The 27,084-nt window shown below is 37.8% G+C and overlaps 2 protein-coding genes across 2 annotated transcripts in view; one reads left to right on the top strand and one right to left on the bottom strand.

Annotated features, from left to right (window-relative positions):
• LOC126191233 (ceramide transfer protein) overlaps window positions 1–18,825 on the bottom strand; it is a 179,385-nt gene extending 160,560 nt beyond the window's left edge. Inside the window, exons 1-2 of the mRNA XM_049932038.1 lie at window positions 18,453–18,825; window positions 17,740–17,856 (exon numbers count right to left, since the gene is read on the bottom strand). Coding sequence (XP_049787995.1) covers window positions 17,740–17,856; window positions 18,453–18,680 — 345 coding nt within the window. The 5' untranslated portion in view covers window positions 18,681–18,825. The remainder of the gene's footprint in view (window positions 1–17,739; window positions 17,857–18,452) is intronic.
• A 77-nt stretch (window positions 18,826–18,902) lies between these two features.
• LOC126191232 (cullin-1) lies at window positions 18,903–23,358 on the top strand. Its single transcript, XM_049932037.1, has one exon. The coding sequence runs from the start codon at window positions 19,256–19,258 to the stop codon at window positions 21,575–21,577; it is 2,322 nt and encodes a 773-aa protein (XP_049787994.1). The 5' UTR covers window positions 18,903–19,255; the 3' UTR covers window positions 21,578–23,358.
• The last annotated feature ends 3,726 nt before the right edge of the window (window positions 23,359–27,084 follow it).

The raw sequence follows: 27,084 nt of genomic DNA on the forward strand, positions 1-27,084 counted from the left end.
TTGATTGTTATGGAAGTGGTAGGGTATATGTGTAACAAATAAAATATCCCAGAACCAGAAAGTGTATGTGTAGGTATATTTATCTGATGCAGTTAAATAAAGTGTCCGAAGTCACCCCATGGATTGGGGTGATTTCAGACACGTGTGTTTTTTAAATCTCTGTCCGAAGTTACAGTATATAAAGGGCGAATTCAGACAGTTACTGCCTTTTTTTTTTTAATTCTACATGCTTCATATTTGATTTTGGTGACATTTTAAGGGAGCCCTTTGTTACGAATAAGTGATATGGAATGATATAATGAATTTTATATTACAGATAAGTTTTTATTTTGCAAGAATTTAAATAAACAGTAGGCATCAGAGTCAAATATTATGCTTTTATAGAGTTTAATAACACTTTTTAATTTTGTTCACTTCTGCAAGAGCTCATTTAATATTTTCGCTTAAGCGAATGGAAAGATCTTCTCACTGTCGTTTGAGGAATAAATGCACCCATTCTTCTCCTGCAAGATATTACGAAATTTCTTCTTTTTTTTTGGCTAGATTTATCAAGGTAGCCTTTAACTAAATATCAAATATCCAATTTAGTGAAGGGAAATCCCCAATGTGCAGCCCTCAAGATACCTTGCTTCAACATTTCTTCTTCTTTATTTATCACTTGCTGTCCTGCCATTTTTTTCAGATGTGCTTCCTGCATTTTATTTTGTAGGGTTGATTTAGGTATACCATACAAATCATATGCTTTTCTGTACGATAATTTACCTATCTGAATACCACGAACAGCTTCATCTAAAAGTTCCGGGTCAAAATTACACCGTACTGTAGCACCTCTCCTGCTCTTACACGTTCTTGGCATTGTCCAAAATCACCCCACACAGTACACAGTTTTACAAAAACCGTCATTTTTTTATAACCTTGCATGAGAAACTCGAACAACTTGTACAGAAATTGTCTCAATGCTGTTAGCTACTGAGCACGTCGACAATTACGGTTACAATACTTCCTGCTCGGCGCAACAATAGAACGTTTCCACTTTACGATAATGCATGGATTTTTAACACTGAGACTGTTTGTCAATTATTCACGTAGGGAAACAATTGATGCAAAATAAAAGTTGTGGAAAGTGATAAACGCAATCTTGTGCTTAAAATAACTGGCGCACGGACATTAAAATAAGTAACTCTTTGTTTCTATGCAGTAGCATAGAGCAAATAAGCCATTGTGTCCGATTCGCCCCGGTGTCCAAAATCACCCCGTTTGACAGTACCCCACTCATTTCCAAAGCTGGAGTGCTGTCTTTACCATTGGGCAAAAAATGTCCAACAGTGTTGTGCACATAAAATTATGTTTTTACATTCCTAGATTTAAGATTTCTGGTTACATCCAGTGTGACTTTTCCTAAATATGGAATTGTGCACCATTTATTGTGTTCTTGAGGTGGTGGGTCGAGAACAGGGTAGAAGAAGAGAGTACACCCATTGTTTCTGCTTTTCGTGCATTATGGAGCCCACCAAGGTAGAACAGCCATTGTTTGATGCTTTATTATTATTATTATTATTATTATTATTATTATTATTATTATTACTACATTTAGAATCATTTGGAAACTGTCTTAACTCATGGGGATGGATATTTGGCGATGTAGCGTGAATGAATGGCAGCATGTTTATGGGTTACTGAGTATTGAGAATAGGCAGGTATTACAATACCTGTGGTGGTAGATTTCGTATAAATCTCGAAAGTTTTAGTTACTGATGTCTTTGATTAGAACTAAATAATTTATGCAGTTACCCCCACACTCCATTGTGAATTTTATACTGTTGTCTTTGGAATTTAATTACTTGGAGATTTTTTGAAGTTGTGTGGTAGTACCTCTCCATAAGCACAACACATTATCAACACACTTAAACCAGTGTCAACCTTGGAAGAGAGTGGATTAATTTCCAAAAACTGTTTTTCAAAATTGTTCATGAAGATTTCAGCAAGGACTGGACTGTGGGGGATCCCAAAGCTAGACCAACCAGCTGTTTGTACATCCTGCTACTGAAAACAGAAATAATTTTATGTTAGGCAAGTTTGTGTAACTGGCCTCATGTTATCTGTTGACAACTCGGTTAACTCCTGGGGCTGATTTATCTAGTAAGTCTGTGAGAATGTTTAGGCACTCCTGAAGAGATATATATGTGAATAAATTGCTAACATCAAATGAAAATAGCTCGGCACGTCTTAACTTGTTCACAATGTCAAATGAATTAAGAATACATTGACTAGGTTTAAATTTGGTTGTGGCATTGATCAGCTCATTTAATTCTCTGGCTAATTTGTAACATGGAGCTGAGAATGAAGATACCACAGGACATATTTTCTTTATGGAGTTTATGGAGGCCATAAAATCTAGGAGGTGAAGGATTCATGTTGGTGGGAAAGTAGGCATCAGAGTCAAATATTATGCTTTTATAGAGTTTAATAACACTTTTAATTTTATCACTATAGGATTGCGTGGGGTCCTTCTGTATCTGTTGGAAGCTGGTGGAGTTTAGAATATCTTTCACTGTGTTAACATAGTCATTAAGTCAACAGCATTTCCTTTGATACGAGAGCTACAAAATTATTGTCAATCATGTTCTTCCTGATATTGTTTAATACTTGTTCTTTAGCTGGTGAAGCACTAGAAATGAGATTAGATATTTCCAGTTCGTGGGCTACAAGGTATTCAGTGCAGGTGTCATCACCTAATGATGATTTTTACTATCTCCAGGACTTAAGGTTAACTACACAAACTTGCGTAACACCAAATTATTTCTATTTTAATGGCAAGATATGCAAATAGTTGGATGGTCTAGCTATGGAATTCCTCCCTCAGTCCAGTCCTGCCTGAAATCTACAACTTCAAAAATTACTCAAGCAATTAAATTTTAAACATAACAGTATAAAATTCAGAATAGAGTTGGGGATAACTGCAAAAATTATTTAGATCTACGGTAACTATGGACATCAGTAACAATATCCACACTTTCAAGATTTACAGGAAACCTACCACCACAGATATTTAATACCCACCAATTCTTAACACCCAGAGACCCATAAACATCCTACCTTTCAGTGAACCAAAAATCTCCTAACATCCATACCCACGAGTGAAGACAGTTTCCAAATGGAATTAAAAGCAATCAAAGAAATAGCAACAAACAGCTTCTACCCTCCTACCTTGGTGGACTCCCACAATACACAAAAAGCAGAAACAACTGGTGTACTCCCTTCTTTGCCCTGTTCTCAACCCATCACCTCAAGAACCAATAAATAGTGCACAATTCCATATCTAGGAAAAGTTTCACAGGATGTAGCCAGAAAGCTTAAACTCAGGAACATGAAAACATCATTTTATGTGCACAGTACTGTTGGACACTTTTTGACCAATGGTAAAGACAGCACTCCAGCTTTGGAAAAGTATGGTATGTGTAAAATTACTTGTAATTGTGAAAAATTCTATATAGGTCACTCTGGCAGGGCAATAAGCACCCGCCTGAAGGAACACCAGTTTAACTGGAAACTTACAAAAGGATAACTTTTTTGCAGATCACCTATTAAAGAAGGCCATAATTATAAGGTGAAAAATGAAGTATCGAAATTAAGAAATATATGACCATCAGCTCAGGCTCAGTACTGAATTACCAGATGCAGTTCCCCTATTTGCCACTTCTGACTGCAGATACTACTCATAATCCCATCCAGGCCATATTGGAAATTACCCCTCTTACTCGCATGCCCCACTTTCCTTTATTTTAGCTACTATATTATTTCCTGTTGTGGTTATACGCAGTCCTTTTTAACACAACTGCTTTAATTAACTGTTTAATGTCACTGGTCTATCTAATCTGTTTGTAATTTAGGACATATTAAAGACAAGATTATTTTGTTAAGCCACACCTTTGGAACGTGCCACCAAAGTTTATTGCTCAATTTATTTTCTTCTATGAACTGCTGTAATGTATTTATGTAGTTCATTAGTTAAGGTGTCTCATATTTTATGTTAGTTAAATAGTCTTACATTGCATTTACACTGACATTTATACTGATATAATCACTTGTTTTATCCCAAAATCTAACCTTAACATATTTCATCTCTGGAAATATAACTACTCTGTAGGTGCACTAGTTTAAAATTTTTGATCCAGCAAAATTTCACTGCACCACATATTTATCTTTTTACTGGATGATGGTGCAACAGCTGAATATTGCAGAGAATATTACACTAGTGTTGTGTGTGTTTCCATTCATGATGTACTCTTCAACAGCAGCAGAAGCCATAAATATACACTGTACCTGCATATTCTTCATTAGTGTAGATGTGTGGCATTTTAGCGAGTGAGTGTAAAAAGTGTGGATAAGACACATAAATGCAATCCACTAGTGCAAGAACAAATGTACATTAACTGTTCTATATTGGAAACCATTCAGGATGTGGCAGATGTCCAGATAGAGGTTTTTGCTTCTAATGATCATTCCCGTCATATCCCTGATATTGATCATTCCTCCTGAGAAACCCAATATAATGTGGCTACTCTCGTATGTGGCCCTGATTGCTATAGGATCTGAAATGCCTGTGACCGGATTGCAGTAGGAGGTGGTGGAGGGGTGTATGGGACATATCTTGTAACTGGGTCAACCACAAGGGAATGACCCATGGGGGTGCAGGACTGGGAATGGGATTGGAGTAGGGATGGACAAAGATAGCCTGTTCGCTGTGTGTATGGCAGACCACTACTTTGGGTCATGTGGGTAATAATTGGTTAGGATTACTCTACGTAAGACACGATAAGATGTATTCAAAGTCCTGGTGAAGGATGTGGTTGAGCTTTTGAAGAACAGGATGATACTGGCTGATCAGAGGAGTGCTGGTCAGTGGCTGATTAACAGTTTACTGTTGTCAGAGGAGGAGATGACAAGAAAGATCAGTTTATAGATGATCTGGATATTATACTGTCTTGGCTCTTGTCATCAATATATTTTGATAAATCCTTCTTTCCACTGCAGATGCAGTGTCCTCTGGTGGTGAGGCTGTAACAAAGGGGCTTTTTGACATGGGTTGGTTTCAGCTGTCAAAGTGGAGATGATGTCAGTGGATGGCGCACCTGATATGAACAAAATTATCTGAGAGGTGGAGATCAAGACCTAGGAAGGTGGCTCACTGAGCTGAAAAAGACTAGATAAAGTGGATTCGGGAGTCACTGTTAGGGAGAAAAGAGCATGAATCCGGATCACAAAAATGTCAACAATAAATCTGAACTAGGCATGGGGTTGAGTAGTTGACTGGGTAAGAAGTATTCCTCCAGATGGCCCATAAATAAGTTAGCATAGGATGGCAGTACCTCCGACTTGTTTACAGACTTGATTTTTGAAAGTGAAATAATTATGGGGCAGGATCTGGCTGACTAGGATGATGAAGAATGAGATGATGGGTTTCAAATCAGAGGAACAGTTACATGGAGGACATTTTTGGGGATGTGGAAGGTGGAATAAGTCAGCAAGGCACGGTCGGGGGAGCTACAAGGGGTGGACGACAGGGGGGCGGGTGGAGGGGGAGGGAAGGAGGAAGTGTTTGGACCCGAGTGGTAGGCTTTTCTTGGCTATAAGTAATCCCATGTGGGCACAGCTCAGGAGTAGCTACAACAGTTTCCTCAGCTGTTGCAAGAATGGCATTCCAACTGTTGACGGGCAAGGGTTTCTATTGCAGTAGTAGCATTTGGGAAGTTTTGGTCGTTGAGTAGAAGGATTTTACGAAAGGAGTAGATGATGTGAAGAATGGTTTGAGCTTTGCTCTCTGTTTGCTCGTCCTCCACCTTCCTCTCCTTGCCTCCCCTCATTTATTCTATTCTCTCGTTCTTCTATCTCTTTACATCCTTTACCCTCTGAACTCCTTTTGTGTTGTTTGTCATCTGTTGAAAGACCTAACCCTCACCACTACCCACTCCTTGCCTCATGTGTCCTCCTTTCCTACCCCCTTCCAGCCTCATCTGCCCAAACAACTGTTCTCAATAACAGATGATCAAGAGTCACCTTTTCGTGTGTGTGTGTGTGTGTGTGTGTGTGTGTGTGTGTGTGTGTGTGTGTGTGTGTGTGTGTGTGTGTGTGTGTCCTTTTACCAGAGAAAGAGCAACACTGCAAAAGCTAGTGTAAATATTGTTCTCTCTTGCCTATTTCTATGTGCCACACAGTAGGCTGTGGCATGTTGCCTTTACTTCATTTTACATAAAAGAATTTTTGTTCACTTTTGATACATTAACTGTGTACGCATGTAAGGTAATGGACAGAGCAAATACCAGAAAAGTAAGACACACTTTTTCAAAAAGAACTTTTAGCATGTCTTGTGGGAAAAAAGAGAAAGATAAAAGCCACATGGTTTGCGTGCTGTCATCACAATCCATAGCAAATTATTTCCAGTCATGAGTGTCAGGACTGAAAACAACTTGCAAATCCTGATAACATTTTCTCATATACCTCCACATGTGAAAATAGCTGTCTAAACCATTACCTACTAGAGAAGGAATGAAACATACATAAGTGGAAAATCAGTATTTCAGGAGTGTCAAAAAAGTTTGTTAAACAGGACATATGACAAACATGAAATTGTCACTGTAAATAGAGGATAAGAAGAGGTCAGTTGGAAAACTTGTGCAAATAAACTCCCTGGGTATCGAGAGGTTATGTACAACTTCCATGGTTCCCGAGTGAGTGACACCACACTGAGAAACTTATTCTTATCACTAAAAGTAGTATTCCGTACCTGCCTGACCCACACATATTTTTAGAGGTATGTTCATTACATTAAGCACAATGTCAGCTGTAAGGCCTGTAAAATATGGAAGGATGGATGGATTCTATGGTTTTAATGTACCAAACTACTGTCAACACTGGTCCCTCCATACTGAGTACCTCAAAACGTAGGGAAAAAAGGCATGCAGTTTTAAGCCATAAACAAAAGAGCAAAAAATAAACCTGGCACAGAGAGAGTTGCAAGAGAGTTAAGAATAAATTATTAAAGGATCGTATAATGTAAATGGATTAATAGTAAAGATTTGACTTTTACAAGCTTTTGGAGCCAATGGCTCCTCCTTCTGGTAGAAGAGTTGAAGGGGGAGGAAGAGGGGTGAAGGAAAAAGAGTGGATCGGTTTAGGGAAAGGGGTACAGTTCAGGAAAGTCACCCAGAATCCCGGGTCATGGGAGTCTTACCAGACAGGATGAGAAGGATACCAGTCTTTCTCTCTCATCGCGTCTGGTAAGTCTTCTCTGACACGGGGTTCTGGATGACTTCCCTGAACTGTACCCCTTTCCCTAAACTGAACCAGTCCTTCTCCTTTACCCATATTCCTCCCCTTCAACTCTTCTACCAGAAGAAGGAGCCATTGGCTCCAAAAGCTTGTAAAAGTTAAATCTTTTTGTGTGTATGTTCCCCTGCCACAGCTTGGTGAGTAGATTACTTATCTGCCCATTTACATTATATTATCAATAATTGATTATTTTCATTGTTTTATTAATGGATCAGGGAGATAAAAGATAACACAGCCAACAACAGGGAGCAATTCAGAGCACACAGCAGATTTCATGTGGCAGAAGACACACTCCCACCCAACCAAGCTCACCTGGCTACTGTACAAGGTCAACAATCAATCTGAATGAGTTGTGATATTGGGTGTATAACTAGACCTTCATCTGGAGGCAGCTGGAAGTGTCTTGGAAGCAAAAATGTGGCAGTAGGAAACCATCCTCCCCAGATGGCAGTCAGAGGACCATAACAATGAAGATTTCAAATAGAAATATACAGTCTACTCTTACAGATAAAATGAAAAGCCTGATTCTCCACCTTGACATCACCAGCTAAGATTTCAGGGAAGCCAATTGCAAAGGTCGTCGTGCAGCAGCAATGGTGGTTTCACTCCAACAGGATTTGGGCAACTATCAAGAGGGTGTCACAACTACAACGAAGCAGGTCAGATTGTCATAGGATTATATCAGGGTGTCAGATTGTTGAGATCAATCTGGAGGCAGCAGAGGATTAGATTCATGTCAAAGTGGTCAAAGAGAATGCAGGCACACAGTTGCAGGCTCTCTTACAGACAGTAACATTTCATTCTATGCTCCACAATGTAAAGAGCTGGCATCAAGAATGCTTTCCTCGTGTCAAATTCTGGTACTTTTATTTCCATAAACCCTTCCTAACAACATGCTTGGCAAGTTGATCGTATAGCCATTCCCCAGGATCCCAATATGACTGGTGGGGACCAGAGGAATACAATTGTCTTACTGTTGTCCTTAAGGTCCATAAGAGGAGGTCTTTTATTTGCATGACCGATGGGTGCTGGGAATTACAGTAGGCTATTGACTGTAGCCTACTGAAGGAGTCACTGCAGATTAGAAAAGTCTCACGTGACTGAGTGCAGAAATAGAGAGTAGATTTGTCACTAATTCTGCCATAAAGACACTACATTCTTTGTTTACTGCTACTGGTCTTCAGTCAGAGCCTTCTATATAAGTGAAATCAAGAAAGCATATACAATAAAACAGCATCCTCATAATATGGAATAATTATAAAATGTGTAGCACATATTCAATGTCAAGATAGCTCTTGTTATATGTAAATAACCTGTCATCAAATATCCCAGAGGCAGAAATAATTCTTCTTGCTGATGATGCGAGTATTATAGTAAGGGCTTATGAAGACACTTCAACACCTGAAAACACTAACAATACTTTCTTGCATATTAATAACTGATTCTCTGCAAACAGGCTGTCACTGAACTTACACAAACTACAATAGATGCAATCCAGTGCTGTAGAAGTATTGAGAACAACACTGGAAATAATGAACACCAGTAATTCAGCAAATGAAACAAAATGTTCTAAAATTATTGAGTTTTTATGTTGAAAAGAAGCTGAGGGAGGAGGCGGAAGAAGAGGAAAACAAGGCTGGATGCAGATGTCAGCTGCCAGATATTGAGAAAGGAAGATTTGATGGATCTAAAAGTGTGTTTTAAGGACAATTATAACATTTATAGTGCACAAGCCAGTATTGTGTAGAAACAATGGAAGGGAGGGGATCCAGACGGCATATGCTGGAAAGCAACCATTAAAGCCAAGCACATTCTGCTGCAGGCTAGTCAACTGTATCTTCGGTCATAGCTTGGGTGTGCAATTAATTCAGGACAGATTGTAGGTGTTTGCATTCCCATAAAAGGCTGTGCAGGAAATGCTGTATTTCCTTGACAAATGAAACTATGGGAACACAGTAAGAAACTGCCGGCCAGCATTTTCAATCAACCATTCTCAGACTTCAAACTACTATTGTGGTCTTCAGTCCACAGACATATTAGTTAGTTGTTCTAGTAGTTGTTCTACAAGTATTTTGATCGAAATGATGTGAAACTAATCAGTTTGCAGCATTAGTGTCAACAATAATGAACATATTTTCAATCCTACACACAAAACTTTATTTTTGACAGGCTACCACTTTTTTAACAGAAATTCACCCACAGAATATTAAGAGTTGTTGAGGAGAAACGATTTTATGTTAGATTTAAAACTTGCATTGCTTCCTTCCAGACATTTTATGTTACTGGGCAAGTGCTCAATAGTTTTTGTTTGCTACAATTGATCTCCTTCCTGAACCACCAACAGCTTCTAAAATGGGAAGTGAAGGTCATTTTTTCCCTCTAGTGTCATAGGCATTTATATCACTATTTTTCTCAAATTGTGATGGATCATGTATGACAAATTGCATTAATGAATATATGTATCGTGATGGAGCAGTTAAAATACAGTAAAAACTTCTGGAAGAGTTACGTACATGATGATTGTGGGTGAACGTCAGATGTTATTCTAACTGCTCGCTTTCTAATTTAAATCTATACTTTCCCGAGGGCATGCAGCTTTACTGAATGGTTAAATGATGATGGCATCCTCCTGGGTAAAATATTCCGGAGGTAAAATAGTCCCCCATTCGGATCTCCGGGCGGGGACTACTCAAGAGGATGTAGTTATCAGGAGAAAGAAAACTGGCGTTCTACGGATCGGAGCGTCAAATGTCAGATCCCTTAATCGGGCAGGTAGGTTAGAAAATTTAAAAAGAGAAATGGATACGTTAAAATTAGATATAGTGGGAATTAGTGAAGTTCGGTGGCAGGAGGAACAAGACTTCTGGTCAGGTGAATACAGGGTTATAAATACAAAATCAAATTGGGGTAATGCAGGAGTAGGTTTAACAATGAATAAAAAAAAATAGGAGTACGGGTAAGCTACTACTAACAGCATAGTGAACACATTAGTGTGGCCAAGATAAACACGAAGCCCTCGCCTACTACAGTAGTACAAGTTTATATGCCAACTAGCTCTACAGATGATGAAGAAATTGATGAAATGTATGACGAGATAAAAGAAATTATTCATATAGTGAAGGGACACGAAAATTTAGTAGTCATGGGTGACTGAAATTCAACAGTTGGAAAAGGAAGAGAAGGAAACTTAGTAGGAGAATATAGATTGGGGCTAAGAAATGAAAGAGAAAGCCGCCTGGTAGAATTTTGCACAGAACATAAATTAATCACAGCTAACACTTGGTTTCAGAATAATGAAAGAAGGCTGTATACATGGAAGAACCCTGGTGATACTAGAAGGTTTCAGATAGGTTATATAATGGGAAGACAGAGATTTAGGAACCAGGTTTTAAATTGTAAGACATTTCCAGGGACAGATGTGGACTCTGACCACAATCTATTGGTTATGAACTGTAGATTAAAACTGAAGAAACTGCAAAAAGGTGGGGATTAAGGAGATGGGACCTGGATAAACTGAAAGAACCAGAGGTTGTACATAGTTTCAGGGAGAGCATAAGGGAACAATTGACAGGAATGGGGGAAGGAAATACTGTAGAAGGAGAATGGGTAGCTTTGAGGGATGAAATAGTGAAGGTAGCAGAGGATCAAGTAGGTAAAAAGACGAGGGCTAGTAGAAACCCTTGGGTAACAGAAGAAATACTGAATTTAATTGATGAAAGGAGAAAATATAAAAATGCAGTAAATGAAGCAGGCAAAAAGGAATACAAACGTCTCAAAAATCTGATCAATAGGAAGTGCAAAATGGCTAAGCAGGCATGGCTAGAGGACAAATGTAAGGATGTAGAGGCATATCTCACTAGGGGTAAGATAGATACTACCTACAGGAAAATGAAAGAGACCTTTGGAGAAAAGAAAACCACTTGCATGAATATCAAGAGCTCAGATGGAAACCCAGTTCTAAGCAAAGAAGGGTAAGCAGAAATGTGGAAGGAGTATATAGAGGGTCTATACAAGGGCGATGTACTTGAGGACAATATTATGGAAATGGAAGATGGATGTAGATGAAGATGGAATGGGAGATACGATACTGTGTGAAGAGTATGGCAGAGCACTGAAAGACCTAAGCCGAAACAAGGCCCCGGGAGTAGACAACATTCCATTAGGACTACTGACAGCCTTGGGAGAGCCAGTCCTGACAAAACACTACCATCTGGTGAGCAAGATGTACGAGACAGGCGAAATACCCTCAGACTTCAAGAAGAATATAATAATTCCAATCCCAAAGAAAGCAGGTGTTGACAGATGTGAAAATTACTGAACTATCAGTTTAATAAGTCACAGCTGGAAAATACTAAATTCTTTACAGACGAATGGAAAAACTGGTAGAAGCCGACCTTGGGGAAGATCAGTTTGGATTCTGTAGAAATGTTGGGACACGTGAGGCAATACTGACCCTATGACTTATCTTAGAAACTAGATTAAGGAAAGGCAAACCTACGTTTCTAGCATTTGTAGACTTAAAGAAAGCTTTTGACAATGTTGACTGGAATACTCTCTTTCAAATCCTGAAGGTGGCAGGGGTAAAATACAGGGAGCGAAAGGCTATTTACAATTTGTACAGAAACCAGATGGCAGTTATAAGAGTCGAGGGACATGAAAGGGAAGCAGTGGTGGGGAAGGGAGTGAGACAGGGTTGTAGCCTCTCCCCGACGTTATTCAATCTGTATATTGAGCAAGCAGTAAAGGAAACAAAAGAAAAATTCGGAGTAGGTATTAAAAGCCATGGAGAAGAAATAAAAACTTTGAGGTTTGCCAATGACATTGTAATTCTGTCAGAGACAGCAAAGGACTTGGAAGAGCAGTTGAATGGAATGGATAGTGTCTTGAAAGGAGGGTATAAGATGATCAACAACAAAAGCAAAATGAGGATAATGGAATGTAGTCGAATTAAGTCGGGTGATGCTGAGGGAATTAGATTAGGATATGAGACACTTAAAGTAGTAAAGGATGGTTGGTTGGTTTGGGGAAGGAGACCAGACAGCGTGGTCATCGGTCTCATCGGATTAGGGAAGGATTGGGAAGGAAGTTGGCCGTGCCCTTTCAGAGGAACCATCCCGGCATTTGCCTGGAGTGATTTAGGGAAATCACGGAAAACCTAAATCAGGACGGCCGGACGCGGGATTGAACCGTCGTTCTCCCGAATGCGAGTCCAGTGTCTAACCACTGCGCCACCCCGCTCGGTGTAGTAAAGGAGTTTTGCTATTTGGGGAGCAAAATAACTGATGATGGTCGAAGTAGAGAGGACATAAAATGTAGACTGGCAATGGCAAGGAAAGCGTTTCTGGAGAAGAGAAATTTATCAACACTGGGTATAGATTTAAGTGTTAGGAAGTCGTTTCTGAAAGTATTTGTATGGAGTGTAGCCATGTATGGAAGTGAATCATGGACGATAAATAGTTTAGACAAGAAGAGAATAGAAGCTTTCGAAATGTGGTGCTACAGAAGAATACTGAAGATTAGATGGGTAGATCATGTAACTAATGAGGAAGTACTAAATAGAGTTGGGGAGCAAAGGAGTTTGTGGCACAACTTGAATAGAAGAAGGGATCGAGGGATCACCAATTTAGTATTGGAGGGAAGCGTGGACGGTAAAAATTGTACGGGGAGACCAAGGGACAAATACACTAAGCAGATTCAGAAGGATGTAGGTTGCATTAGTTACTCAGAGATAAAGAATCTTGCACAGGATAGAGTAGCATGGAGAGTTGCATCAAACCAATCTTTGGATTGAAGACCGTAAGAACCACCACCTTCAGAAATGTGAAAAGTGTTCCACTCAACACAGTCAAAAACTTTCTCTATATCTACAAATGCTAGAGACACTGGTTTTCGTTTCTTCAATCTAAATTCCAAAATAAGTTGTAGAACCACACAGCTCTGCCTCACATGTTCCTATACTTCTCTGGAACCCAAATTGAACTTCCCTGTGGTTGGTTTTACCAAGTTTTTCCATTCTTCTGCAAATAATGTGTTTTAGTTTTCTGTGGATACAACAAGTTACTCGAGTTTAGATAACGTAAAAAAACAAATGAATAAATAAAATAGTTATCTACAGAATGCTATATCACAAAAATGAAGTAACCAGTTTAATGTAAAAAGGAGGTAAAAAAAGAATCGTGCATCAACAACCAATTTCAAAGCATACATGAGAATAAAATGCAGACAAGAAATGTATGTATTATTTGAAATACTATTTCTCCATGATGTGTGCTACCACTGCTGCCAGTTGACATAGCAGGAGAGATTACGTGCAAGGGACATTCTGAATCCAAATAATACGAGCATGGGTACATGTGTCTTTTCCGGTTGTTGACCTCTTATCACTCTTGTAAATGACTGTGAATTTTGATTACAAGCTGTGAGGTAGCAACACATAAAGGTACCGATCCAGGAAGTACAGAATTTATTTCTTTAAATCTAGTCAATGATCATGAATACATTGTCATCAGACTATCATCCTGATGTATAATAAACGCATTCAGATCTGCCTTGTGTGCATCCTATTGTGGATATTTTGTGGTTTGTCAGCGCAGTAACATTGTTGACAGCAGTGCAACACTTACCAGTACATAGCTGCAGAAATTACGGAAATACGGAAGCGTCCGATCCCGCCCGTCTGCTTTGACCTATGACGTCACAAATATGGCGGAAACAAAAACAAAAACACACACTTTCCACAAGAAGCCTAATGACACTAACGGGACAAGCGCGGGAAATGGGGTGTTTTGGGTGGGTGGAAAACTAAATATAAATAAATTTAGACGCCTTGTGTAGCTACAACGTGTAAGTGAAGACAGCCATGCATGAATACCCACCCACCTCCCCAGGGGTCGTAACCCCTGCAACCCATAGAAGATAAAGATGCTTCAGTAGCCGATTAGTGTTTTTTGTCTTAAAAAAAAAAAAAAAAAAAAAAAAAAAAAAAAAAAAAAAACTCACGGTATTGAACGAACAGATCAGAAAGATAAATATAATAAACTAAAACAGAAATTGGAGGAAACAGACAATTAAAATAAGTAATAAGTGTTTTTAAATTAAAAAAAAAAAAATCTCACGAGATAGAACGAACAGATCAGAAAAGTAAATAAAATAAGATAAAACAGAACTGGAGACAGCCACACTCAAACCAAACTCCGCGCCTCATGACGTCACACACAACACCCTTATGTCAAGGGTCAAAGCCGACGCGTGGGATCGGACGCTTCTGTCGACCCGAAATTACAGTCATCGTGCTTGCATATCGCACAGTGGGTTGCAATGGGAGAGGCACTGCAAGATTGTAGATGGAATGTTTTCCAAGAAGATGTACCACACACCATTCCACATTCACAGCCAGCGAGACACACCTCGGAGAAGTCAGAAAGTTGCACGTGGATATTTCCAGTGTGTCCATTGTCCAATGAAGTAGTAGCACTTTGTGCCTGGTACTTGCCCCATTCAGCTCGAACTCTAAACACTACAGTTGGAGGAGGTTGTGCTGAAAATGTTCAAAAAGGACCCAGCCACCACCACTTTCCAGTTGTCATAAACATGGCACACAGATAAAAGTGCTGTGTAGTGAGTTGTGTGTTATCCATGAACACCAGCTCCATCAACACCAGCTCCATCAACACCAGTTCCATCCACAACATCTGCAGAAGGTCCAGGCATTACAGGAAGAGGACTGCTCATGATTGGTACGGTTTGTGAAGTGGTATTTGCAGCACTGCATATTCCAGCCACAATTCCTGGGCTTGGTGTTAGTCATGGATGAATTCACACCGACTACAAATGGCATATTAAACTTGCATAACATGCATGTTTGGGTGGACGAATATCAACAATTAACACATGGACTTGGATAATTGTGACCATATCAATGGGCCATATCTACTGGCAAACGGATTCGCAGGATCGATCTACCTCACATTTATTAGAGACTTTGTCCTACTCTGTTGCATGTATTGCCAATGAATGTTCTGATGTGCACATGGTTGCAACATGATGGAGCTCCATCACACTTTGATGTCAATGTGCAGACTCACCTCAACTTCACATATCCCAACTAATGAATTATTAGGGGCGGATCAGGTCCACAAACAATACAATTGCCAAATTTGATACCTCTCAACTATGTTCTGTGGGGCAGTATGAAGAGAGTACTGTATGGCACACCTGTAAGTGGAGAATCTTATTGCTCAAGTCCATGGAGCAACTGAAACAGTTCAAAGACAACGACACGTATTGGCTCGTGTGTGAGGCTCAGCAATGCCGATGTAAGCTCTGCATTGATGTAGGATGTACGCAGTTCAAAGCTCACTTGCAATGAAGACAATGTAACATACTACTCATGTTGGGTTCATTGATGTAATGTGGAATGCACACCCATCTCAGAATCATTGTGAGAACAGTGTTGCTGTTCACAGCAAACTGGAATGTAGTTGCGACACAAGAAGCATATCTGTGACATAGTCATCAGGTGTTGCTACTGTATACATATCTGGCAAAAAGTGCATATAATACGTATATGATACCTTTCAACTATTTCCTGTGAGGTAGTATGAAGAGTATAGTGTATGGCATACTTGTAATGTCAGCAGAGAATCTTTTTGCTCGAGACCATGGAGCAACTGAAATAGTTCAAAGATGACGACACGCATTGGCTTGTGTGTGAGGCTCGGCACTGCAGATGTAGGCTCTGCACTGATGTAGGAGAAGGTCTCTAATAAATATGAGGTAGATCAATCCTGTTAATCTGTTTGGCAGTAGATATGGCCCATTGATATGGTCACCACTCAGCATTATAAATCAGTAGGGCCTACTGAATAATTCACATGTGGGCTATGTGAAATTCACGTGCAGTTAGCTAAAAATTAGATAAAAAGGTATTCTGGGACTAAAATTTATTCCAAGGCATCATACCGACAAAATACATCAAAATGGGCGAATGGTATTTATTGTTATTAAAAGAAAAATGGGTGATTCTGACTGAAATGAAGATTGTCACTACAGATCAAAATCAACAAACGATTTGTCTGCTCTTGACCTAACAGTCCTCCTAATAATACAGTTTGTTGTGACGCATCTTCATAAGAATTAAAAATAACTAAGCAAGAGTGGGCTATCAACACTCCAAGATATTGCCACTAATTTGCAGTTAAGAAAATGAATCTCAGTACTCTGTAGGTGCATAATCATTTCTAATCTTGAAAACTGTTAGAAATTGTGTTTGTTTTCACTGAAAGTGAACACCACTCAGCATCATAAACCAATATTGGATACTTCACATGTGGGCTATGTGAAATTCATGAATTCTGTTTCTTTGTGAACAGTGACTTAATTAACAAAAGGAACAGCTAAATAAGAACACATTGTTAAATAAATACTCTGCAAACACCACATCCTATGTTCTAAGTTTCATCTTTTGTCTTCGATATGGGTTACCTTTAACAGTACTACTCATTAGAGGCTTTCAAGAGACAACACTGAAATGGCAACTGTAAGCATGGTATTTACTATGTGAAATAGTGCTGGAATATAACTCTAAACTGAACACCTACCGTAATTTCCAATAATACAATTCTTCCAACTGTCATCAAAGTGTGAGTGCCTTATGGCTGAGCTAGCCTAAAAGTTTCAACCCAGAAACAGATCTCTCTCACTAACAAATTTTTAGCATTTGCTTGGAGCTCATGCCCCTTGATGCTGTGTTTAATATCACTGACTGGAAGAGAGAAATACGAGTCTAATAACTGCACAAGCTCAATGTTACCATGTTATGATTAAAAACATCTGAACTGTCATCAAACTTCTCTCATTTAAAAATGTAGTTCTTTGCACCAAATATCTTTCTGTAGTGCAACAGAGCAAAATCATTGTTTGCAACTGGTTTGTAGTAGAAAATTCAGAGAATAAGTAATGCTTTTCCCACTAATAAGAAATTATGTAGTTTAATTCTGAGCAACAAGAACAGTGTTACCTGTCAGAGGTGAAATGGTGATATATAGGCTGTGGACATGAAAAACTAGGGTAATGGACCAATCAACTGTGCTGTGTCATTTTATTTACAGTACACAGTTCAAACCACATTATCACTGACTGTAAATATGTGGAGACTCACTGGACCATATCGAACAAACGTTTGCTTCTGTGATAAGCTAGCATATAATTTGCCAATTCCTGTAATTATTTTCAACAGCACACTCTTTCTAACCAACTAGTTACGTGGAACAGAAAAAGTTCAGATATACAACCATTGAGAACTTGTATCATAAGCAACATACCGTACATTACAATATGGGGCACTCAAACAAAGAGATTTTAATGATTATCAAAGTACCATTTTTATATACTAAGCAAGTTCTGCCTTACCTTGTGCGCTTCCAGAACTTCAACCCATTGTTGTTTTTCTTCAGGGTTGTCAGCTCTGAGATACCACACACAGTCATTAACGGAAACATCAAATCTGCATTCATCAAATTCATGCGGCTGAAAAAGGATTTTGCTGTTTTGTAATACACTCAACATGAAAGCTTCAAAACAAATATTAAAACAACTAGCAATAACAGGCAACAATGTGACTTCACCACTCCAAGATTTCTCGTAACTATATGAGAACATTAATAACAGAAGAAAATCACACAGATGAGCAGATATTATAATACTAAACATAAGAACAAGAATGTCCGAGTCCTATTTAGAAACAAGTTCAGATACATTTATCTTTTCCACAACGTGTAGCATATTATTTTTTGGAAGGAAACGACATCGATTTGATGAACCACCACCTCACAAATTAGTCACTTTCTCGCAGTTCATCGGTAATGATCTGTCAGTATGTTACCTACCTCCTTGGTAGTGAGTGATTAAACTAAGCCTTGCAAAACATTTACCACCAGAAACGTTGTGAAAATCTTGCACCCTGTTTTTACGCTGGATTTTAATTCATGTGTACACAAAATTATCCTAATTTTCGGTGCTGTCCGCAGTTGTATCGACAAAAGAAATGTTTCGAATACAACAACAGTGAATGACAGAACGAAACAGATTGAAAAGTACTTCGTGCAACAATTCACAAAGCTAACCTTAACTGTCGCCTTGTAAATGCTAATAGCCCCTCGGCATCCGAAGCCTGTATCTTGTTCTGATTTGTAGTATGAGAGCGTGCCATCCTTCAAAACGATAAATCTGCTTTGCCATCCATGAATGTAGTTGGTCCATTTGCTAAGGACACCTTGCATTTCGGGGTGGTTATATCCATTGTCGGAATCATCTTCATCATCACTAAATACTAGCGCGTGATCATCCGTCATTTTTGGATTACAGAATGAAGATTATGAAAACCAAAAACTGGTGTCATACAGAAGACATGTTCCAGTCTTTTATCTTTTTTTATCACTGAAGATACCCAATCAACCCCAAACACCTGACACAAAAACACAAGTTACACACTCGGCTTACGACAGATGGGTGATGGTTGAAGTTCTTTGGACTAGTGCACAGCTGTTATCATCTTTGGTTACTTGCACACAGTGATGGTGGTGGTTGAGGTTAACAGTACGATGCAAGAAGAATAGATTTTTTTGTTTAGTACAAACGTGTGTAGTTCGCTCCTCCAAGGAAGAAGCAACTGCTAAGAAAATTGCTTTTGCATTTGGAACAGAATAAATGTACTAGTGAGTTGTTACGAAGTTTTATACGGTTAAAGAGCTGGACGTTATGTGGTGATTACATCTTGGACCCGACGCAAGTTTACAAACTTCCTGATCCACATTTCATAATGTGCAATGACTGAGCAACAGCGGGTTACCAGAATGAATGCGAATCGTAGAATTTAATCTATTCCCTGTAATAACTCGAGTAACTCTTCGCTTATCCTGTGTGTAAGATGTCAGCTCATAAAAGCCATGGCAACCCTTCAGGCCTGAAGCAGATTGACCTCGACCAAATCTGGGATGATCTGAAGGATGGCATCGAACAAGTTTATAATCGCCAAGGTATGCCAAAACCTCGATACATGGAATTATACACCCATGTGTACGATTACTGTACAAGCGTCCATCAGCAAGTTAGTCGCCCAACAAACAAGCCAAAGAAAGGACAAGTATCAAGTGGTGGTGCACAGCTTGTGGGTCTGGAGCTGTATAAAAGACTCAGAGAATTTCTAAGAAATTATCTTGTCAATTTACTCAAAAAGATGAAAATGGATGGTATAGATCTCATGGATGAAGATGTACTCCAGTTTTACACGAAACAGTGGGAAGACTATCAATTCAGTTCAAAGGTGCTAAATGGAGTTTGTTCATATCTGAATAGGCACTGGGTTCGACGAGAATACGAAGAAGGTCGTAAGGGTGTGTATGAAGTGTATCAACTGGCATTAGTAACCTGGAGAGATAATTTATTTAAGCAGCTGAATAAGCAAGTGACAAATGCAGTTTTGAAATTTATAGAAAGGGAACGCAGTGGTGAGACAATTAACACAAGACTTGTGAGTGGCGTTATAAACTGCTATGTTGAATTGGGCCTCAATGAAGAAGATCCAAATGCTAAGGGGCGAAATTTGTCAGTCTACATGAATTCTTTCGAAGATGTATTTTTGGAAGATACAGAAAGATTTTATACCCACGAAAGTACCGAATTTTTGCGCCAGAATCCAGTTACAGAGTACATGAAAAAGGCAGAGCAGCGTCTTCTAGAAGAACAAAGAAGGGTACAAGTGTACCTTCATGAAACAACATTGGAGAGATTAGCCAAGACTTGTGAAAGAGTACTGATTCAGAAACATTTAGAAATATTCCATGCAGAATTTCAGAATCTGCTTGATGCTGACAAAAACGAAGATCTTGGAAGAATGTATCAATTGGTGGCACGGATTTCAGATGGTCTTGGTGAATTACGTAACTTGCTTGAAATTTATATTGTAAACCAAGGCCTTGCCGCTATTGATAAATGTGGTGAAATGGCTAACAGTGATCCTAAAGTTTATGTCAACACTATACTGGAAGTACATAAGAAGTACAATGCCCTGGTTTTGACAGCTTTTAATAATGATTCTGGATTTGTTGCTGCCCTTGACAAGGCATGTGGGAGATTCATTAACAGCAATGCTGTCACTCGTCAGGCAAACAGTTCATCAAAGTCTCCTGAACTACTTGCTAAGTATTGTGATTTGTTGCTAAAAAAGAGCAGTAAAAATCCCGAAGAGGCAGAGCTTGAAGATACTTTGAATCAAGTCATGGTAGTATTCAAGTATATAGAAGATAAAGATGTTTTCCAAAAATTTTATAGTAAAATGCTGGCAAAACGTCTTGTACAGCATATGTCTGCTAGTGACGATGCTGAAGCATCGATGATATCTAAACTAAAGCAAGCATGTGGATTTGAGTACACTTCAAAATTACAGAGAATGTTTCAGGACATTGGTGTATCAAAAGACTTGAATGAGACCTTCAGAAAGCATTTGGCTAATTCATACGAACCCCTGGACATAGATTTCAGTATTCAAGTTCTTTCGTCTGGTTCCTGGCCATTCCAGCAGTCATTCACATTTTCTTTGCCATCAGAATTGGAACGTAGTGTTCATCGCTTTGCAACATTCTACAGCAGTCAGCACAGTGGGAGAAAACTGAGCTGGTTGTACAACATGTCAAAAGGAGAGCTCGTTACAAACTGTTTCCGAAACAGATACACACTTCAAGCCTCAACTTTTCAGATGGCAGTTTTACTGCAGTTTAATGTAAGTGAAGTATGGGTATTGCAGCAGCTTCATGAATCTACTCAAATTAAGCTTGATTTTCTGATCCAAGTTGTTCAGATACTCTTGAAAGCAAAGCTGTTACAATCGGATGATGATGAAAGTGAATTGCAGCCAAGCTCTGTTATCTCCTTGTTTTCGGGGTATAAAAACAAGAAACTGCGAGTTAATATCAACATACCTATGAAGACTGAATTGAAAGTAGAACAAGAGACGACACACAAACACATAGAAGAAGACCGTAAATTATTAATACAAGCAGCAATAGTCCGAATAATGAAAATGAGGAAAGTCCTGAAGCATCAGCAACTTGTGGCAGAAGTTCTCAACCAGCTGTCATCAAGATTTAAGCCAAGAGTTCATATTATTAAGAAGTGTATTGACATACTGATTGAGAAGGAATACTTGGAAAGAACGGAGAGCCAGAAGGACACTTACAGTTATCTTGCTTGATTACTGAGCAACCATTCATAATGAAGTGTTCTCTCATTGTGCATTTGATATGGAGGCGTATTATGTGCAAAACTTGATGTTTGTCTGAGACACTGTTAACTATAAAATTGTCATGACCACAATTCTACTTGTAGAAAGTGAAAGTAAGAAATATACTTAATCTCTTTCCATTCCTCTGTTGGTTTTCATTTTATAGAAGCATGGTGCATTACTTTTTTTACCATTATAATTAAAAGTTCCACATTTCAAACTGTCACTTTGTGTGAGAATGTGTATTTTTGTTTCCGAGTCTTAATCATTATTTTTTATTATCCTGTAGAATTGTAAATAAGTGTGCTATACTACATTCAAAATGTTGTAGCCCCCTATGTAGTGAATAAAATGTGATGTTGAAGTTGTATTGTGAACCCAATTTACAGTTACTGCTTCACCTGTACCGTAAAAAAATTACTTTGTGTCTACTGTGCATATCGTTCATGTTTTGCTGACGTGCAAGATCTTAAACGTAACGTGTAAGAATAATTAAGTTAAATAAATGTGGAATTTTGTGGTATCTGTGCTTATTGTCCATATAACAATAACTACTTTTTGCTGTTGTGAATGTGTAGCTACAAAATAAATGTGATGCCTGCAAAACACACAGTCCATTTGAATAAGAATTATTTTGTTAGCATAAAAATATTTTACACACTATGTGACTTTTCATTGCATAGGCCTAAAAACTTTTGAAATAAGTAAATGAACATGCAGCTCTTTTTATCTAGTGCTTGTAATGGTTCTCTCAATGTGAAGACTAAAATTCTTAAAGTTCCCCATATCCCTATATGATGTTGTTGGCTGCTGCTGTTTCCCTTGCTTGATTTCAGTTCAAATGGGGATGGCGTTTTCCATCCATATATTTTATAGCTGATTAAGAATAATATGCTTCTGCCTGAAAAGTAATGTGTGACAACAATTTCTTGGGACGTGGAATCAAGAACATGTAATTCTGATTGGCTGTATGAGTGATATTTTTCTGGTTTATTGCCCTATTAATAGGTGAGTGTTCTGTACTTGGTACACACAAATGTATTTAAGTGTTTGTTAGACATTATAAATAAATGTTGTGGCTCCATTTGCATAAATGTGTCCAACAAAAAACAAATTAATGTGTCTTTATGTGAAAATAAATTAGCCAAGAAATCAAATTCACAATAATTTTTTTAAACAAATTTATCTGTGATTGTCATTTGTTTTGGTGCAGCTTGCTGCCATAATGTAGTATGCCATTACAAATTGTGTTACTTTTTAGGCTGAATTTTTTCTGTTTTGCAGTGGGAAAGTGTTTGCCATTTTAACACCTGTAACAGAAATGCAAGTACAGAAGAAATCCGCTTGCGGTCTCTCTTGTATTTTCAATAAGGTTCATCTTCCTGCTCAGCTTGCTATATTGTGTATGGTATGTTTGAGATGCCGACCAAATGGTTTTGTTGTACACCTCATAATTCTTTGTAGCCTAAGAGAGAGACTTTCAGTGGCTCTGCATGTATTTTATGTAATTCCGATGATGGTCTGTGCTTTGTCAAGCTACTGGAATTAGTTTCTCTCCAATACTTAATCTAGTTTATCATCATTTCACCTATTCTTTACTGCACAAGTCATTTTGCTTATGTTGCTTTAAAAACTGGTAATAACACAACTATTCATTTAATTGGAGTTTCACATGTTTCCATACACGTATCACTGTAAACAAATAATTTTGTATTTGCTAGCAAATAATTATCTTATGTGTTGGAAAATCATTCTCTTTGTTTTTAATGTGTTTCCTCTAATCCTCTTTCTCCATATTACTTTCAAAGCTCATTACGTGAACCGCCTTCTCAGAAACCTTCCTCAGTTAACACCAGCAATACAAACAATAAGAATTGTAAATTCTGCGGAAATATCCTTATAAATGTTTCCTTCTTTACATAAAAGTCTTGTTATTGTTATGCAAAAGAATCTGTTGTCTGGTCTTATACGCCATATCACAGCCTATACATGATTCACTGTGATAGCTTAGTTTAGGATTACAGGCTAAATAGAATGAGAGCACTAGAATGAGGACATATGCATTGTCTGTAAATGGTCGTAAGACGTACGTCATTTAAATATTGACCTTTCTGATAAAATGGAATTCCAACTTCCTCGGATATGTCCCTTTATTTCTATTATTCTTTCAAGTAAATGTGATAGTATTAATACTAAACTCAAACATGAAAGACATGTAATTCTTTGCCTTTCAGCACTTATGTTGAACTGTGTAAGTTTATGTACTCATGATGTGATCAAATAAATGTTTGGGAGCTAAAAATTTATAAAAATCCAAACATGTTTTAGACAAATTGAATATATATGTATTCACTCTTTATGTACTGTACATCTCTTCCTTCACAAATTGATGGGATATAGCACTTTGCTTGACTTATATCAAAGAGAGTCATCACCACCAGAGTTTATATTTGAACAGTGTTCACAAATTTGTTAAGGCAAACAGCAATAGCTTTATTTGAAGGTCCAGTTTGCGTTATGCTGTTATTTCATCAATTTAAGTGAGAAATGCTTTGCCTCCACTGAATTTAATGTCAGATAAAACAAAAGTGATTGATCGCCTTGCTAATTTTATGGTGAATGTTTCTTGTATTTGTAGAAGATTTGGTGGTCTCTTGACTGGCTTGTGGATATAATTGACATAGCATCATTCAATCCACAAAATCTTCTTTACATCTAAAATCAGTCTGAAAGTTATTCTGTTAAAAACTCCTGCAAGAAGCCTTGTAGTGTAGACTTGTATATGCACCTACAACATAGAGTATTGAAAGTTCATACAGAAATAAATTCACTTTTAACCTGTTTCAATGTGAATGCAATTTCTTATTATTGTACTGCCTTAAATCTTTATATCTTTTGTATGCTTTTTTTTTCCACAATTTGTGTAATCTTGTCTCTCGGTTCTTGGTGACCCTGTCCACTACTTGAGACTTCTTTCAAAATTAAGACCTGATTGGTCTAAAAAGAACACAGATCAAAAAACTGTTAAGGGATAAACATTCTCTGTCCATTTTTCTGCATAGGCACGATTATTCTGAAAGCATTTGCCCTCGTGGAACAAGTCTTTTTTTACCTTTGCTTATGATTCTGTTTAGGGTTTCAGCCAATACAGAACTGAAATTTTCAGAAGCTCTTACTCCTCAAAAGTTCCCAAAGTTTGGATCACATATGTATCATGAGTGACAGTCTGTGAGCATGCATTGTCGTGAATCATTAGAGGTAGAGAGAGGTTTCCCATGTTGCCATGGCGTATGTTTACTAGTTCTCCTCAGATGCTATTCATGTTGCTGGCCTCTGTAAATCTGGCAAGACCACATCTCTCTGCTCTCAAAACACAATTGGCTTGATTTTTTATGCAGATTGTTCTTTAATTTAATGGCTTTATGAATAGTTTGTTGGCTTGCTGCTTAGGGTTCACATTGGTACAAGAATCCTCTTTCATAATCAATATCAGTAATGCTTACTGAATGTCACTCATCTCCCAGTCATGAGGATTAGTGCAGCCCACTCTAAATGTGTGAAAATATTGTCTTAAATTTCCCTTGCTTGTAGCTGAAGGCTTGTAAATGTCACATAGTTCATAGTGCATTTGTTGCAAACACTGTAAAGGACTTTGGCTTTTTACACATGGAAGATTTGTGCTGGCTAATGCACAAGCAGAACCTGTTCATTTCTAGTCAAAAAGCATTTACATTCAACAGGGGCAAGTGCATAGGCAACAGCTGTCAACTTTTGTTTGGACCCAACTGCTTTCAGTGCTGTAAAATCTTCCAGTCTCTTGTGTGTTTGTGAGAGGTGACAAAACATAGCAATTTGGAACTTTATTAAATAAGAAAAAGACATTGCCACATATATAAAATTAATTCTATAGACCATGGCAGTGGCATAAAAAAATGACATTGAAATAATTGTCCACCGAGTTTAATGACTTTTCCTACATTTGAATGCAAGATAAGAACAGATAGCAAAAGCTGAGCCCATAGATATGGTCTCCCAAACAGTACTTCATTCTTAGAGATGCAAGAACTTAAGATTACAAAGTGTTGTCACTTTCATTAAAACATAAATTCAAAAATATAAAAACAAGTAAATTGTGTACAGGCCAAAATACATTAAGCATTTGCTTGTGAGTTAATATTGAACAATATAGCATTTGTGATTGTTAAAGTATACATGTCCTCGCTGCGAAACAGAAATATCCATGAAAAATGTTGATGCCTTTTGAGTTGTTATTAGCAACATACAGTTTAGTATCATTTACAAATTCTCATCCTTAACTAGCTCAATATGTAGAACACTGATAATGTATTTGTAAATAAGCAGAAGTTAAACACCTACCTGTCTTGTAGTAAGTGGAATGTTAGATTATGATAAACACTTAGTCATAGTACATAACTATGTATGCAGTTCAGAAACATTCAGTGACAGCAGTCAGGGTCATTAATGATAAAATAGAGCTTAAAGCTGGCTCTAAATTCAACATTTTCTTATTAGTTTGTAAGCAACACACCCCGCCCGTTCTTTTAAAAAATTCATTAATAGGAAGTCTTATATGAAACCTTGGACCAGTACAGGTATTTAAGTGCCTTACAGAACAAAAATGGGAAATCGTCAAAATATCCAGAACAAGTAAGAATCCTGAAGTACTTTCATATTATAAACAGTGTTGCAACATTTTATGAAAAATAGTAAAGAGATTGAAATATGCATATCTTGTTAGGAATTCGGATGTCAAACAGTAAAAGACATTCAAATGGAATATTGTTTAAAGAGAGTCTAGGTTAGTAGCCTTAGAAGATGAAACTATTTCTAATCAAGAGAATGGGAACATTGTAGAGGAGTAAGTGCAGCAGTTATTTTTATTGATTTCATTTTAAAAAAGATGAGACCATTTTCAGAAGTGATAGCAAACCAGTACTCTGAAGAATCAAATTAGGGGAGATGTAGTGTAATGGATATTTGTCACTCATCCCCATTGGAAATAAGATCAACATGAACCTCAAAAGGAAAAATTTCTATACAGTTTATGAAATCTCCAATGAGAAAGTAAATGGTTGTCACTGTTTAATTTATTTTTTGTCACATATGTAATACATCGTTAGTTCTCATTATTTTTTTCCAGACACATTAAAATTATCAGTTATTAGGCCACTCTATAAGAAAGGTGACTCTACAGATGTATACACTGGCCAGTCTTACGTCTGATATTTGCAAAAATTTTGAGATGATAATGAACGCAGTGATTCTCACATCTGAGTGGTAAATGGATACTTAATCAAACACAGTTTGGGTTTCAAAAGGGCTGTTCTATTAAAGAATCTGTGTATATCTTTACTGAGCACATAATAAAAATTTCAAATTATAAAATATCACCAGTTGGGATCTTCTATGATGTATCAGTGGCATTTGACTGAGTGAGTCATAATATTCTATTTGAA

Source organism: Schistocerca cancellata, chromosome 6 (assembly GCF_023864275.1).
Source record: "Schistocerca cancellata isolate TAMUIC-IGC-003103 chromosome 6, iqSchCanc2.1, whole genome shotgun sequence".
Taxonomy (NCBI): Eukaryota; Metazoa; Arthropoda; class Insecta; order Orthoptera; family Acrididae; genus Schistocerca; species Schistocerca cancellata.